We start from the raw sequence: 16912 nt of genomic DNA on the forward strand, positions 1-16912 counted from the left end.
CCCCCAAAATAGCCCAGAAGCTCCTGACAAGCTGGGGCCCAGTCGTACATGATTCTCAAGTGGCTATGGCAACGCTAGGTATATGGTTATGGGTTTAATACAAAATACCAGTTTAGGGAGTCAAAAGCATTCACCCCAAGCAATCTGCTATGTATGGGGACCTAGCAGGAGGTGCTGCCAACTCCTTGCCATTGCAGAGCTCTTCCTTTAGTGGACTCCAGGGGACTTCTGATCCTAGGTGACAGATACTTAAAATAAACCTCTGTCTTACCTTCAACCACAGCAATGAAGACAACAATGTCAAACGCTCCCAGGGGCCTCCCTCCTTGAATGGGAGAAAGGTCTGCTGAACTGGCACTTAAAACTCTGCTCACCTGTCCAGTTTAGCATATTCCCCTGACTTAGCCTAGAAACCTAGGTAGACTTTTAGTCTAAATATATTTCTGGGGCCCGTGGTAGGATGTTTAGATTCTGAATCCTCAGGAAAAATGTTATACAAAAATGGGCACACCTTTGATCCAATGGTCTCCAAAGTGGGATGGGAAAGAAAAATTGTAAAAAATCAATCTCTGTATTTTATTTCATCTTTAATTTCCATTTTTGAGTGTTTCCAATGCTTGTAATTAGGACTCTATTTAAGATAAAAGTAGCAACCCTAGTGGCTCTGCTCAGTGGTTAGAGTGTTGGTCTGTGGACTGAAGGGTCTCAGGTTCAATTCTGGTCAAGGGCACCATTAAAAAAGTAAAAGAAAAAAGAAAAAGAAAGATCATAGTAACAGCAACAACTGATACTCATTGAGTGCTTACCATGTACCAGGCACTGTTTGAACACCTTTTACGTGTTTATACTCAGTTTAATTCTTCCAGCAACACAATGGTAGGTCCCCTTATTAGCACCTTTTAAAGGAATGTGACTTACAAATGAATTTATGAATATACATACATGGACAGCACATGTTTTCACTGTTTATTTACTGTTAGGGGTCCATGGCAAAAAACCCCACTATCTGGTCTCAGCCTTCCCCTGTTTCTTTGGGTGTCCCCACTTCTGTGGAAACCCTCCTACTTCTGGAATGACTCCATTACTTCTGTGGTTGTGTGGGCACCCTTCACTCCTTCAGGTAGCCCCCATTTCTGCATGTGCTCCCCCACTTCTGTGGTCATATCCTCATGTCTATGAGTGTCCCTACCTCTGTGGGCACCCAGACACTGCGGGATCTGCTTATGTGAATGTTTATTGCCACTGAGACGGCCAGGAATTCCGAGAGATGCAGACTTGCTCCTGTGAAATCACTAGCAGGCCTGTCCTGTGCCCTCGCTGCTGGTGCCCACGGTTTCCTACCATTTCTGCGAGCCATTTTCAAATGGGCTCTTGGCTCTGCTGTTTTGACTCTGTTGCTGTCAAGGTAGCTGGCCACCTTCCTTCTATCCCAGCTTCTCAGTCCCAGTGGAAAAAGATACCATCAGTGTTAAGATCCAAGTGGTAGAGGCCACCCTCCATCAACGGAAGGCCAGCCACCGAGTGTGTGCAGCACTAAATTAACCCAAGGGCACTGTGGCAGAGGGGCTGGCTGCTCACGCACATCACGACCCACCAGGGGCTTGGCAAGAGCACTCCCTTAATTGAAGGCATTGGGTTTGCATTTGAGTCACAGTGCCCTATTTCAGCCTTTGTTTGCCAAACCGCCAGTCAACTTAAACTAAAACATGTTTTTGGAAAAGACTTTTAGGGGTGGTAGGAATGCATAGCTTGCTGGAAACATTCAAATGGACTTCGGGTGGTGATGCAGGAAAAAAATAAGAATGTGCATTGGTTTAGATGGTGAAGTTCTTTGCTGCAGAGGGACAGAGAGAGTTGCAAGCTTTTGATTCTTTCCTGATCTGCTAGGTATGGGGGTCCGTTCATCCCAGTCAGGAGACTGATACTCAAGGTTCTCCAGGACCTTCCTGGTCTGAACATGGCATCTACGGTTACCATCTATGCGGCCGCATTCGCATTCCATAGAGAGAGCTGGGAGGACCAGGCCCCCCTGGCATTAAAGCATTAGAGCCCTCTCCTGTGCGCCTGCCTCAGCGCCTTGTTTAAAAACCCAGTGTGCAAAATACAACAGATGGGCCCCCAAATAGTTCCTGAGATGGGTTGCAAACTTGAAAACCCATTGGGATCACCTGGTGGATGCACTTCAGTAGCAATGCTGGGCACCACTTCAGCTAATGAAATCAGGCCCCGAAGAGGTGGGTTTCTGTAGACGAGCCTCACAGGTGATTCTAACATGCAGCCAGGGTTGGGACCGTTGGGACCATTTGGCCATAGCGGGTCCTTCACAGAGCCAAGAGCAGTGTGTGGTCTCTGAAACCCTCCCGGTTTACTGGAGACTCCCTTTCTTTGCTGGCTTCTTCCTACCCTGGATGAGTTAGTTAGCACTTCCCTCCTGTGGTTACCAAGTTCCAGCCCTACCACTAGCCCAGCTCCTGGAATCCACACCTGGCCCCAGGGGAATTTCCAAAATGTGTTGGTCTTGAGACGTGGTGTAAACAAATTTTTTAAAATGACCATTCATAAATGAGCAAGTTGCTGCTTCTAAAGATCTTAAATCATCTTTAAAACCCACGGTTAAAATTGTATTTAAACCATTGTGGGTGGGGAAGAGATAGAGGCAATGAGTGCAGCCTGAAGCCAGTTAAGATACAAATGCTATAAAAAAAACCTCTGCAATTTATATTCAAAATTTTGATTCCAAAAATTCCACAAAATTCTTGTGCTTACTGATAAAAAGTATGACATTTTGAGACAGCAGTGTTGGTGGTCGCTTTTGTTCCCTTTGCATGTCTCTTTTTCTGGAGATGACAGCCAGCATGAACACAGTATTTTTTAAAATGTACTTTGCCTTTAAAGAGATTTAAAAAATTTTTTAAAGGCCTTCAAAGTTGGTTCAGTTTCTTACTGGAACTAAGGAATCGTTGTAGCATGAAGAAGCCATTAGGTGAAGTACTAAGATGGGGATAAATGCTGGAAACCGCTTTGCAAAGTTGGTTTAAGGATAAGAATATATGAGAAGTGTATTCAGTTCCTTAGAAGAAAAGCCTCAAAACGTGGTGCCTATCATTAAAATGTTTTAAGCTCTTCATAAAAATAACATATTATTTCTCAAATTACAGAGGGCTCTAAGAGTGAAGGGGAAAAAAAGATTGTTCTTTCCAAAACAGTAATATTTTTCCACTACTTCTGAACCTAATGACTCTGAAAGCATTCGGCAGTTTCTCGAACTTAAAAATTATTTATGAGAAAGAGCCCATGATACAGTTTGCAATTAGACACTCTCAGACACAAGTCCTCTGTGCTGAGTCTTAATCAGTGAGATTTCCCAGTTAATTATTATTTTTTTAAGTAGGAAACATGTTCATAAACTAAATTAAAAAGGTATTTTAGGGGGAATCAATGATAATTTGTCGGTAAGTAGGTAATAATAAATATCGGGAGCTGACTTTGCAAGCTTCTGCTCTGCAGAGTATCTCCACATATAATATATTACTGAGTTTCACAGCCACCCCATGCAGTGAGGTTATTCAAAGTCCCTTTTAAGGAGAGGGAAACTGAGTCTTAGAGAGGCTGAAACAGTGAAAGTAGTGGAGCTTCAATCCTCTGATCCCAGGCCATTTTACTTTCAATCCTTTGCTTGCTTAGGACTTATTGTAGACTGTGCAGGTTTCAGATCCTCATTTTGTATTTATGTAGCTTCATGACCTTGGACAAGTCATTTTATCTTTATCTATTTGTTTAAACATCGATAATAAAAGCCCCTACACTTCGCAGGGTTACTGAAAGGCTAAAGGAGGGTAATGCACGTGGGTGTATGAAACAGGTTTTCACTGCCACCATCCTTGTTCCTTTTTGTAACTTTATTTCTTGTGAAAGGAATAACAGGTGGGAAGGAGAACCATCTAAAAACTGTCCATGTTGCTGACGAGTTTGTAATCAAGACACCAGATCTGGGTGTCTGGCTCTAATACCCAGGGGATGGAAACTATTCATATTCTTAGCAACAGTTTCCAGATCTTCCTGGGCCTGTCTCCAACCAGCCTGGGCTGGACTGCCGGCTACAGTGACCTCCCTGAGGTGGCAGGCACACCGAATGACACGTACATTTCATCGAGACGGGCTCACATTTTCAACCCTTTTGGATTGGAATAAGGGCTCAGCTGAAGAGCGGACAGAGCCGCTCATGTGGTCCTGGGCTCAGCTTCAAGCTCCTAACCTACGAGGACGCCTGGGTTTCCATCAGGTCAGTTGGGATGGCAGCCCTGCATCTGCCCAGAGGACAGGTGAATGATCCGGGCCTCAAAGGGGCCTGAATGTCATCGCTCTGGCAGAGTCTTTGCAATCATCTGACTCAATGACATGCCACGAGAAGCACAACAACCCAGGGAGAAGAAAATAAAAACCAAACCAACACCCACATGGGGAAAATTCCCTCCTACTTCTGAGCCTAAGACCCAAACAGCTGCTACCTCCTCCCAGGTTGACCCACAAGGCTGCTTGGGGGGGGGGGAAATGATAATAAACTAATTAAGAAGAACCCCTGACTTGAAGGGCAGGGTCAGATTTATTTGCATTACTATCTTCATCAGTGATATTTTGCTAAAGCAATGGGCCCAAACAGGTAGTTTCAAGCTTTGGGTCAACACAGGGCTGATGTTGTCATCACAGGAGGGCGGAGGTGGAAGGGAGCCCTGGGAAAGAAGCCCTGAGGTGCTCTGAACTCATCCAGTGTCGTGGTCTGAACCCCGAGTGCCTTGGGGCCATCTAGAGTCAGCTGCACTAGAACCAGGAATTGGACGGCAGGAACAGTCAGAGGCGCAGAAGGTTTTTAAAACAAGCCGAGGTGCTTTACAGCTTGCTTACCGCTGAATTCTCTCTTGCTAATGTCGCTGCCAGAGCCCACGCTGGCTGCGGTGCGCTCCCATTTATCCACGGGGCCTGGGAGCGGCTCCCTGAAGTATCCTGGAGTCCCCGTCGGTCGGGGCCAACCTCAGGGACACCTCAAGGATCCACATAAGAACTTCAAGTTTGATGGGGGAGGGGGAAGTTGAGTCCATTTCTGCTTCCCTCAAAGTTCTCAATGTCCTGAAAAGTTGCTTGTTTGGGGAAACTACTTGCAGACAACCACAAAAAGACAATTCAACCTGAGAGGCTGGATCGGCCTTTGGGTTCCTGAGACTTACCCGCACGACGTAGTTGAACCTCCTGGAGTCCAGAATGGCGGTGGAGAAGTCCAGCCTGTTGAAAGCTTCTCCCAGCGTGCAGTAGCCATGGCGCTGAGCATGAGAAGGGGGTGCAGAGGTTACCCCAGAGCAGTGCACCTGGACTGGGCTGAACAAGGCTGGTGCCTGTCTAGGTAACCACGACCATCTGCTCCTTTCTTGTGCCATGACATGCTTTTCCTGGGAACCCCCTGAGAGCCACAAATGTGGGGGCAGTGGAGCTGGCAGCTGCTTCAGTCAGTGACTCACATGTGAACACCCTTCGTGACTGTGCCATTCGGGCCCCGATCTCTGCACAGAGTAGCTGGGGAAATTCATAAGCAGCTGCTCATCAGGGAAAGGTTGGGAGCTGGATATGTGATGCGTGAGACGATGAGAGTTGCTCACTGTAACATACTCCTGGGAGGACGATCAGACTACCTGCCGACTCTGCCGGCTACCTTGCCTCGCATCTCTAGTGCTTTTCTCAATCTGATCATCAGAAGCATTCTTAAGGCTTCATGAAGAAGCAAAGGAAGTTTTGATCTTTGACCTATGAACCCACAGGGAACCGGGAGTAGAGAGCTCCGGCTCATATTCCCAGCTCGGCTCTGAGTATCTGGGTGCACCACTGACCCCCTCAAGGCCTTGTATCCCAGAGGGAACTAGCTGTTCTCCAAGGTCCCTGACAGTGACCGAAATTCTATCGCTCTCCTACTGCCTTGTATCCTGGATGTCTGAGCAAATAAATGCCTGGGCAGAGAGAAAATATACACAAAAGGGTTTTATAAAGTGCCATGCAAATGTGGTTATTACAGTGTCTTTTCCCCTTCTACATCTCACTCGGTGCCTCACACGGAGTAGGAAAAAAATTCTGCTATATTTAGTGACTAGCTTTTCCAGGGCTAAAACTTAACTGAGTTGAAGTCTAAAGAGGTCTTAGAACAAAAAGGAGGCACTGTCCTGAGGCAAAGGCCAGGGCTTTATAATAATATATTTGAGGTGGGCATCTTTATAAACATTTTTACATACATTATCTTACTGAATGATTGGCGGGGGGCCAACCTAGTGACTTCTGCTTCTCTCTCTCTCTGGAGCCCCAAATTCTGATGGTAGGCAAATTAGTGGGCTGTTCGTCACCACCACCCACACCCAAGAAGACAGTCATGATTTGAAATAACATTGTTGCCCAATTCCCCCCACTCTGTAGGGAAAGGCATAAAGCTAAGCATACTCTTTAATAAACGGATGGTGCTCACCTCTTTAGTGCTTCCTTTGTGAACATAGATCCATTTTTCTTGGTGGAAATCTAGAGACAAAAAGAAAAATTACCCAGCTTTAACATGCCCAAGATGTTAAGCTTGTTTCTTTTTCATTTATCCCAAAGTGTAAAAAGTTTCAACAAAAAAAGACACAAAAACTCCACTGATAATCTAAGAGGCTGCACATGCCTACTTTCTGCAGTGTATAAATACTGGAGTTACAATTTACTTTGTCTAAAGCACTCCAAATCTTTGATACTCAAATCTAGTATCTCATAGCTCCAAATTAAAAAAAAACCCTTGACACCCAAGTACAAGTTTTTTTATATGCCAAACCTACAATGTATACAAGGCCATAAAAAGTAGAAATAAAACAGATAACACGAGAGAACCATGCAGTACAGATGGCTTAAGCTAAAGATCTGTAATTCCTGCTTATTAATATAACTTAATACTCTCTGTTGATGCTCACATACAGCATCTAGAAGTGTTACTAGCACTTATACAAGGAAAGAGGGAGAAACAAATCAATTTTCAAAGCCCCAAAACAGTTCAAAATAAATGCCCATGCTGGAATTGATTCAGCTGACCATATCACTAAATTAACTATGTCAAACACAAGTGACAAGCAGGAAAAAAACAAAACAAAACCCCACATCCCAACTAGCAACTGACTTATAAACAAGACTATAAAGAACGCATTAATCTCGCTCATAAAATGCAGAGGCGGGTCTCTGGGTGCAAAGATCCCGGCACCCCGTCAAGGACACAGTGAACCTCGAAGCCGGTGTCTGCCGCTGGAGGTGAGATTACTCCTCCCGCGTCCCCCAAAGCAGCAGGCAGAGCGGCCCTGGAGCGGCTTTCTGAAGCGCAGAGCAAAGGGCTTACACTGAGTTTTGGCCTTGCAGTTCAGCATGTCCTTCTTTCTCTTCTTGGCCGCGACATCGTAGTTCAGGCTGTTGAAGAGATTCCCCTTATTGTATGCGTCCTTGCTGCGGTAACTAGGAAAAAGAAGACAGAGGAAGTGCTGTGACAGTCACGCTCTGACGGGAGCCACCTCCCTACCTAACTTACTGGATTATAAAACACGGCCATACAAGCTTCTCCAACACGACAATGCAGATCCCTCCCTAGAGGTCTCTCCAGGCACAGGCATCCCTTTTTGAGGATCACATATTGTCACATCTCAGTGGAAGGCGGGGATGGGGGCTTCTGCTCCTTGTGAATTCCCAACAGTGCCTGCCATTGTATTTGACACACAGCCCGGCACTCTTTCACCGCGGGTGGGTGACGCAGGGTGCTACAATATTACTTTAAGCAAGAAGGATGAATGGAGGGGGTGGGAGGGGGCCATTACTGGTACCCCTGTAACACACAATGCCCTCATTTTGCAACAGCACCCACCCCACGCTGCTTTAAAAAAAAGATATAATTCCCCTACCATACAATTCTCCTATTGAAAGTGTACCCAAGCTGCTTTTAACTAGCACGCTTCTGTCGGGCCTTTAAAATCTGATCACATTTACAAAAATCCGACTTGCAAACTCCATTTCTACGAGGTGTTTTGTGAACCAAGCTAGCTGTTTAGTCTTCATGTAATGGACTAACACTAGGGGTCATGCTGCAAGGCGAGGACCGCGGGTCCTAAAGGAAACAAGCTTAGTTCACAATTCATAAGTTTATAAGGGCTGAGAAGACAGAACTGCCCAACCCCCAGGTCACTGGAGGAATCGTAGGCTCAACCCGGGTCACGTGGATTTTTTCCCCTCGTAGGCTGAGGCATCATTTGGAGGGACTGACTGAGTTCTGGCCTACTATACAATGTCACTTCAAAGTCAATCTCTGCAGAGTTTCCACAGAAGGGATGCAGGAGAAATACTGAGGTAGAATGGGGAAGGTAGGTTCCCAACTCTCCCAACTCCCACGAGCTATGTAGGTATATGCAAGGCAGGTTTTAGAATGCCAAGTAGTAAAACATAAATAAGGTTTTTTAAAAAATTACATCACCAAAGTATTACAGTCCTTTATAATTTTCTGAGTTCCTCTGCTGAATTTAAAATGTGATTTAAGCCCAGCCAGGCATAGCTCAGCAGTTAAGCATCGACCTAGGATCCAGGCGATCAGGGCTCGATTCCCGGTCAGGGGACATGCCCGGGTTGCGGGCTTGATCCCCAGTCAGGGGCATGCAGGAGACAGCCGATCAATGACTCTCATCATTGATGTTTCTATCTCTCTCTCTCCCTCTCCCTCTCCCTTCCTCTCTCTGAAATCAATAAAGATATATTTAAATAAAATAAAATGTGATTTGATTTATATCTTTTTTGGACATACTTATTGGGTCCAAACAGACACACCTGTATTTCTCCAATCTGTGGACATTGTATAAATGGTAAAATAGAGGGTTTGAGGCAAGTTCCAGTAGCCTGTTGTTATGATAGTTTCTCAAGTAACACTTCAATGCGTACAATAAATAACTTGCTAAAATGCTCGCACGTGACAACACCAACAATACACTCAGTGTTTCTAGACCCATCAGGATAAGCTTAATGGATAACCAATCATTTGTTAATCTTCCCTCAGAAGGCCCTGCTTAATAGCATTTACTGAGCTTCCTAATATCTTTAGCATTCTCCTTTTCATTCAGAGAGACAGGATATTTTTAGGTTTCAGAGAGCTTGCTGCAGAGATGTCCTCTCTTGGAGGTACTTTCTTCTGCACGCCAAGGGTGAACGTTTTGGACCAGGCTTTGTGTCACACGTGAGTGTGTTTGTCCACTTGCAGCAGAAGAGTGGCAGAACAAAGGGAAGGCAGAACTCGCAGTCTTGACAGCTAACTTAAGAAATTTCAATCAAGCTTGAGGAGAAGGGAAAAAATGGAAGGTCACTTGATTGACCCATGAGGTCCTAAGGCTGAGAACAGCTTTAGAAAGCGGCTGGGACATTTTGTGTGCAAAAATACCACACGACAGCTTATTTTGAAAGGAAACACACACAGGTACCATGAACAAAACCCTACAGCTTAAGCTCCACATATAAAGAAGCATAAAACGAAACTGTCTTATTCTCAATCACACAAGGAAGGTGGGGCAGAAAATTCTTAGAGCCAGGGCCATAGATTGTGACCCTTCCTTAGAGATTTTAAATACTTATTTTGCCATATTCTTTTCTCACTGAAAACATTCCTCAAAAAAATTGAGCCCTGGCTTTCCTCACCGGAACAATAATAACCTGCTCTGAGCCCCAGGGACTCATTCCCAAAGCTAGTTTCAGAATTTGACATAATTGACGAGGCTCTCTCACTGTAGAATGCAGAAAAGCTTGGACCAAAGCGAAACCATGCACTTTTCACTTGGTTATTAGGTTCTGGGCTCCAGAAGTAGGGCCTGGAAGGGATGGTTATGGGGCTTATTTATATTGCCTGCTTATATGTTTTCTTTTAAGCAATAATATTTTGAGAGTTCAATTATATCCATTCCAAGGATATGCAATGCAAAGCCAATGGGAAATTACAGCAGATTAAAAAAAATTTTTTTAAACAAGAAAAGCTACCACCACTCAGGAACCTGGACATTTATTTACTTATTTTCTTTGAAAAAAGCAAAACCATTGAAAGAGGTTGCTTTCTTCATGCACCTCAGTCACAGCTAATAAGTTGCTCTTTTGCAGTCACTTCTTGCTAAAGGTTGATTTTTATAGGCACGGGCCTAGAATAAGAAAGATGGCCTCTCCCAGCCCTGTACCACCATCACACATCCCAAGACACCTGAAGACAACTTGAGAAAAGGTGGAAAGACTTCCGAGTAAGATGATTTTGGCAGCAGAGATAAAGGGAGGGGGGGGCAGGGTGGGGAGCCTTATTTCTCATTTCATTTGCAGTAACAGGCCATCTCAAAGAACTTACATGCATAAATGCATAACCAATGGACACAGACAATGGTATGGGCAAGGCCTGGGGGTGGAGCGGGTACAGGGTGGAGGGATCAATGGGGGAAAAAAGGGACCATTTGTAATACTTTCAACAATAAAGATAAATTTGAAAAAGAAAGAAAAGAAAGCAGTGGCTACTCTAAAGGGCTCGACTGAACATGAAGGCCAATGAGATTTCTAGCTGATTTGCCCCATTACATACCCAAATTGTCAAACTTACATGGCTAGGACCCGGACTGCATGGTAAAACACACACACACACAACTGCTTAGCGTATAAAGCTCTTAGAACAGTGCCTTGCTCACAGTAAGCACTCATAAAAATCTTAACTGTTATTTTTATTTTCTTATGCCCTATTCATCCAGGGCACCAAGGTAAACTTCCTGCTTCCTGGTTCAGCTTTAGCTATACTGGAAAGCAACATTAAACTTTTCAACTGCAGGACTGGATGGAGGCTTGGAGAAGGGTGGCTGAGGCTCAGAGAGCCAAGATGACTCACCTGGGGTTGGGGTGGGGTTGGGGGCCGGGAGGGGGCCTGTTGGTGAGAAGGGCTGTCTCAGGTGTCTTAACTATCACTTCCTTGAGGCTTCTTGGAGCACCTCAACTCATTCTGAGCTCTTTCCTTGGATTTTAAATCTGTCCCACCAAATTAAACACTTGTCATTCCTTCTCTGTCTTACATAGTTTTGACTTTTAGAGAAGGGGCCCGGCTTTAAGCTTATCTGGAATCCTCCACAATCTCATTTCGGGGCACTTAGCAGCGATGGGTTTTGTAACATTGGGCCGCCAGAGGACAGGGCCTCGGGTCACAGAGACAATGGCCAGCAGAACTCAGAGAAGGTGTGCTGTGCACACATGCTGTGTTCAGCTCTAAACACTAACCTCAGGCTGAGACACTCCCAATGCACCCTTCATCCCTGACCTTGTTGGGGCAGCTCACAGAATGGTCCGTGGAATTAGAGAAGTGTACCCTGTCTCTGTAGTCCTCTGTTTTACAAACCCCCTTTCCTTTTTGAAAGGGCCTGCCTTTTGTTTTCTCCTAACAGGAGAGGCATTCAACTTCACCTGTGTAGGTAGGCACTCAGCCCAAACCCCACATCACAGAGAAACATCACCAGGACTGAAAACAGTGGGGATATTTGAGACTACAAACCCAGGTCTCAGAAGGCCAACTGCTTTTAAGAAGTTGGCAGACTTCTTATGCTAAGTAAGGAAGGGATTGTTTACAATTGCGAGGGGGGAAAAAATACAGGACTCCACAAACAAACAGCCAGCTGCTTTGCTAGAAGCTACCAGATGATTCCTAACCTCTGACTCATCAAAGAACCGCAGGCAGTCCCTCTATCGATCACTGTTTGTGATAATGGTGGCCAGTGCAGCAGCTCCAGTTTAGAGGGTGTGAAAAGGGGGAAAGGAAAGGTAGACTCAGGAAGGGGACAAGCAATCTCAGTCTAGGTTTAACGTTTGTGCTAAGTTAAAACCATCTTCATGACTCCCATACATGGAGAGAGAGGCATCACTATTTACTTTGAAAGGCATGACACCATCATATCTCCCGGAGCAGGTACAGTGGGAATATTTATATGAACCAGAGTCTCTATTTTGAATCCTCTCCTGCTGAACCCAGCGGTCTGCTTCCCACTGAGGAGCATCCTACAATCATATTTGGGTGAGTCACTGTGACACAGCTCGGCAGGTCGGCTGCACCTCTCTAGAAAGAATCTGAACTGTTACACAGAAATAACCAAATATGACATGGTCATTCCTTAGGAATGAGGAGGAAGGAAGCTTCTCTCCTGAGAATAATAATTCAGGCCCAACCGGTAACTTGAGTTCCCAAATGACAAAGTCTGGTGATAGCAGGTGATCTTTTAATTTTTCTGTAAGTAAATATCTGATTTTCCATAAATACAATTTTTTTGCAGTGCTCCCCAAACTGCCCAGGATCTGCCTCTAAGTGTCTTTAGCATAGAGGTCAATATGCTCTTGTCTTTTCCAGACAGGCCTTCAAGATTAAACACTGTTTTTTGGTTTTGATTTTGTTTTTCCATTGTTTGCTTTACAAATCACAAACAGATGGGGGTGGGTGGGCTCTGGAGGTCAGGCTGTCAAAATAACCATGTTTTCTTGATAGTTTTCTTAAAATTAAGTGTCAAGAGGTCAGTTAAACAACCACGAGTAAGCCTCTGTGAGTGGGAACCTGGGGGTTACAAAACTGTCCACTGAAATCAATTTAAGGAGGAGGGAGGTCAGGGGTTTTCATCAGAGTGGGTGAGAAAAGGCACCCCCGGGTGACTCAGGCTGCCCAGGCCTCCTCGGGACCCACTTCCATTGCTCTCCTCCCTGGGCCCAATGCCAGGGCCCTCCCTGGAAGCCCACCGCTGGGAACAAGGGCGGGCAGCTCGCAGCGCCCGGCCAGCCTCCGCGTCCTCCGGCAGAGCCCCCGGCTGGGCGGACGGTGGCCTCGGCCCGGGGGCTCCGCGTTTCACAAGCACCCGCCCAAACCGGCGCACTCACTATACTAAGAACAGGAACCCAAGGCGTCGCCGAGGAAACAGGTGCAGGCGCTTGGTCCCCCCAGAAGAGGGGACTTGCGGGGTTCATTCTCCCTCCCTCCCCTGCAGCTCTGCGGCCCCCACGCCTGACCACCGCCTCGGAAGCCTGCCCGCGAGCGGGCGCCGGGCCCTTCCTGGTTACTCATCCCGCCCGCCCACTGCGGTCGCCCGTGCGTGGGAAGAGCCCGGCGGCGCGCACCCGGCGGAGCCCGCACCCAGCGCCGTCACCCCGCTGCGCCCACGGCGCTGGGCCCCCCGCAGCCCCGCCGCCCCGGCGGTGAAAGGCGCGCGGCCCACTCGCCAGCGCCCCCGCGCTCGCAAACGGCGCGACTCCGTTGTCCTTAAGGCAGGGGACCCCTCAAATGGCGTGCTTAGGTTTGAGTGTTTGTGGCCAATATCCGCGTTTGTCGTCGGACTCCCGGAGGGGCGCGGGGCTCTGCGGGGAGTAGCGCCCACTTGTAGACGCTGACCTTGGACAACCAGAGAACTCGCATCCCCGGAATCCCGTGCTCGGATGACCTCTGCAGAAACCAGGCAGCTCGCTCCCATCCCCCGGGTCACCCTATTCCAGCCTCGCCTGACCCCCACCCCCGCGCCCCGCTCCCCAGAAACCGGCCTGGGTGTGCGTCGGGGGCTGGGAGGCGGCGGGCCCGCTCACCTGCCGAGCTCGCTCACGAAGCCGCCGCTCTTCTCGTCCAGGAAGCGCTTCCAGCCGTCGGCCGTCTTCACCCAGCTCTGCCCAGGGGACCTCCAGTCCTGCCCGAGGAACGGCATGGCACCGCGCGCGCCGACGGCGGGACCAGCTGGGCGCGGGGCCGGCCCTGGGCGGACGCTCGGGGGCCGGGGCCGGCGGAGGGAGCGGCGAGGAGGGTGCGGTTTCGGGGTGCGGGCGGAGCGCTGCGCTGCAGAGGGCGCCGCGCCGGGAGGGTCGCGGGGCGCGGGGCTGGGGAGTGCGGCGCGTCGGCCCGGCCGCGGTATTTATCGCGGGCCGCTGGCCGCCGCTCTTTGTTGCCGGAAGAGCCGCCTGCTCTTAGCCCGGCCCCCCCGGCCCCGAGGCCACGTGGCTTTGTTTATGGGCTCGGCTTGTTTTCCGAGGCGCCCGCGGCTCCTGCTCCTCTAGCAGTTGCACAACCGCGCGCGGGTGGAAACTTGAGGCGGCGCTGCCAGGCCGGGGCTCCCGCCGCCCCTCCGCTTCTGGCCCCGCCGCCCCCTCCCCGCCCCCAGGGCGCAGCTGCCGCCGCCGGGAGCGGGGCCGGGCGCTCGGGAAGCCGCGTCCCCCCTCCCGCGGCTCCCGGGCTGGCCGAGTGCGACGAGGAGGAGGCCGGGGCGGCGTCCGGGTCACTGCGGGCGGGGGTGGGGAGGAGGGACAGGTCCCCTTCCACCCCCCTTCCACCCCGAGCTGTCAAAATCCAGCCCGCCGCCCGAGCAGCCCCCGGGGGCGCGGCCCGGGCACAGCCTCCTGACCCCTCGCACTGCCTAGACCCCACTCTTGGACAGAGGCGGGACAGCCCCGCACCCCACCCTGCCTCCAAATGTCGTTAACGGGTCCCAAGTACGCTACCAGGCCTGTTTCCCCGGGTGGCAAAGGGAGGAGGAGAGGGAAGGAGTCCAGGCGGCACCTGGGCCCAGCCGGTGGGAGGAGAGTCGGGGGCAGCCCCCCCCCCCCACGCGCACCCCCAAGCGAGCAGGCCTGGCCGGGCACCGAGCCGCCAGGGAGCAGGTTAGGGGCGTCCTAGCCCCGTTCTCTGTCTGAACCCCCTCCAGGGTACTTGGGCTGGGCTTTTGTCTTGAAGAACCTCTGTACCCCACCCCACCCCCTTTCTGCATCTTTGGGCTATTAGATCCTTTCTGGGAAATAAAAGGGGAAGAGTTTTAGCTTTGGTGAGGGTCAAGGGAGAGACCGAGAATGCCCCTCCGCCCGACTCACCTGGACTAAAGGAACTGCACTGTGAATGCCAGCTGAGGGCACCAAGGGCCCCAGAGAAGGGGTAAGCCAGTGACCTACCCAGGCCACAGGGCTAGTTTCTTCACCACCCTTAGTAGGATCTGAAATTACCCTGTTTGCGTTCACTTTAAAATTTTTTTTTTTTTTGGTAACAATCTATCCCTCTCTGCAGAATGTAAACTCCATGAGAGCACTTTTCCAGGCCGAGAGTAGATAGACCTTCAACAATTATTTGTTGTATGAACAGGTGAATGGATGTGAGAGGCTGTTGGCATCACAGTAGCTTCTTGCCCCTCATGACTCATAATTATGCCGCTTCACAGCCTGAGCCATTTGGTGATTAGATGGCACAGGGCAGTGACATCAGAGTGAAAATTCCCTGCTCAAGGATTAGCTTCCAACTTGATTCATCCAGATCCCTGCCTCCGCAGCCACCCATGTCTTCATTGCACCAACTCTGTGCAAACTTTAAAGTTCAGGGTAGGCAAAGAGAATGTGTGTGTCTTGGGAGGGTACATGTTGGAGGAGAAAGGAGGTGTTTGTAATAAAGTCTGTTTTCAAGTTGCCAGAGTTTTCTGATTCAGGTTTCCCACTGTAAATAATTTATTAGTGTAGTAATAGTAAAAATAGCTTGTAAAAACATTGCAGAAGGTCCTAAACAAATGATCATGTTAACAGATGAGACAGTGTTGGGTCTGGCCTTTGTTGGAAAGAATCAGTGTCTGCAAGGAAGCATAATTAAGGCATATGATTATTAAAGATGCCTGCTAGTTACATACCAGTTAGCTACATCTCTGTAGAAACCAAAGAAGGCAGACAATTTGGATTCTAATTCGGCTAAAGCTACGTACTGTGTGTCCAACCTGTATGAATGACAAATTCTAGAGGCTCAACTTTCTCAGCTGTCAAGAAAGAATAGAGCCTATAAGGCCTACCTTTCAAGATTGTTTAAAAAGTGCGGTGATGGGATTATTGGTACCAGTGCTTTCCTCCCCTTGGTAGTGTTATGCATCTACATGGTCCATGGCCACTTAGTGATGGGAACTTCCCTGGTTGTTGGCATTGGGCTCGGCCATGTGACTTGCTTTGGCTAATGGGGTGCTCTGGATGTGATGTGAGCAGAGGATATGATGTGTGTGCTTGTCTGGTTGGGCTCATCCCCCTGTGTTTTCACTGACGCAATGGCAAGAGAATGCCCTAGGTGGCCTCTACTCCCTGAGCCTTGGTCTCAGGATAGGACACATGGAGCAGATACCCCAGTTGCCCCACAGATATGTTAGCAAGAAAATAAATGTTTATTGTTGAGTGCCACTTAGATTATTGTGCTCCTTCATTCCACAGCACCATTGTGTCAATAGCTGACTGCTATAAAGGGTTGAGTGGCTGAAAGTTTATGAAAGTTTTTTTTTTAATTTCTAAAATTTAAGCACAAGTAGGAAATCACAAAATTTTTTGGTTCCTTTTGTCTAAGAACTACTCACAGGAAGCCTCAGTGTCTGTCTGTAGTCCTTCAGCTCTATCTTCCTTCTCAGAGAAAAAAGTTGTGGCTACCCAGCTGGTGTGGTTCAGTGGCTGAGCATCGCCCTAGGATCCAGGAGATTGTGGTTCGATTCCCAGTCAGGGCACATGCTCGGGTTGCAGGCTCAATACCCAGTGGGAGGCAGGCAGGAGGCAGCTGATCAATGACACTCTCTTATCATTGATGTTTCTCTCTCTCTCTCCTTCTTCCTTCCACTGTCTGAAATCAATAAAAATATATTTTTTAAAAATTGTGGCTACCATATCTTACCTCAGGCTTCTTCTGAAGTATGGGGGACGGCTTTAGATTTCTTGCACCATTAAAAATTTAACCTGACACTTCTTCAAACACATGGTTTCCGCTAGGGAGCCTTGTAATGCTGAGCTCCTCAAGGTAAAGACTGCACTAGGCCACATCTAGAACAGTTACCTTCACATCAAATGTTAGCTTGACTTTGCAGAGGCT

The 16912-nt window shown here is 48.4% G+C and overlaps 1 protein-coding gene across 1 annotated transcript in view; it reads right to left on the reverse strand.

The window, feature by feature from the left end:
• FBXO32 (F-box protein 32) overlaps positions 1–13832 on the reverse strand; it is a 34391-nt gene extending 20559 nt beyond the window's left edge. Inside the window, exons 1-4 of the mRNA XM_087825473.1 lie at positions 13642–13832; positions 7391–7503; positions 6500–6549; positions 5223–5315 (exon numbers count right to left, since the gene is read on the reverse strand). Coding sequence (XP_087681599.1) covers positions 5223–5315; positions 6500–6549; positions 7391–7503; positions 13642–13757 — 372 coding nt within the window. The 5' untranslated portion in view covers positions 13758–13832. The remainder of the gene's footprint in view (positions 1–5222; positions 5316–6499; positions 6550–7390; positions 7504–13641) is intronic.
• Between the last annotated feature and the right edge of the window lie 3080 nt (positions 13833–16912).

This window comes from Miniopterus natalensis, chromosome 16 (assembly GCF_054644295.1).
Source record: "Miniopterus natalensis isolate mMinNat1 chromosome 16, mMinNat1.hap1, whole genome shotgun sequence".
In the NCBI taxonomy this organism is placed as follows: Eukaryota; Metazoa; Chordata; class Mammalia; order Chiroptera; family Miniopteridae; genus Miniopterus; species Miniopterus natalensis.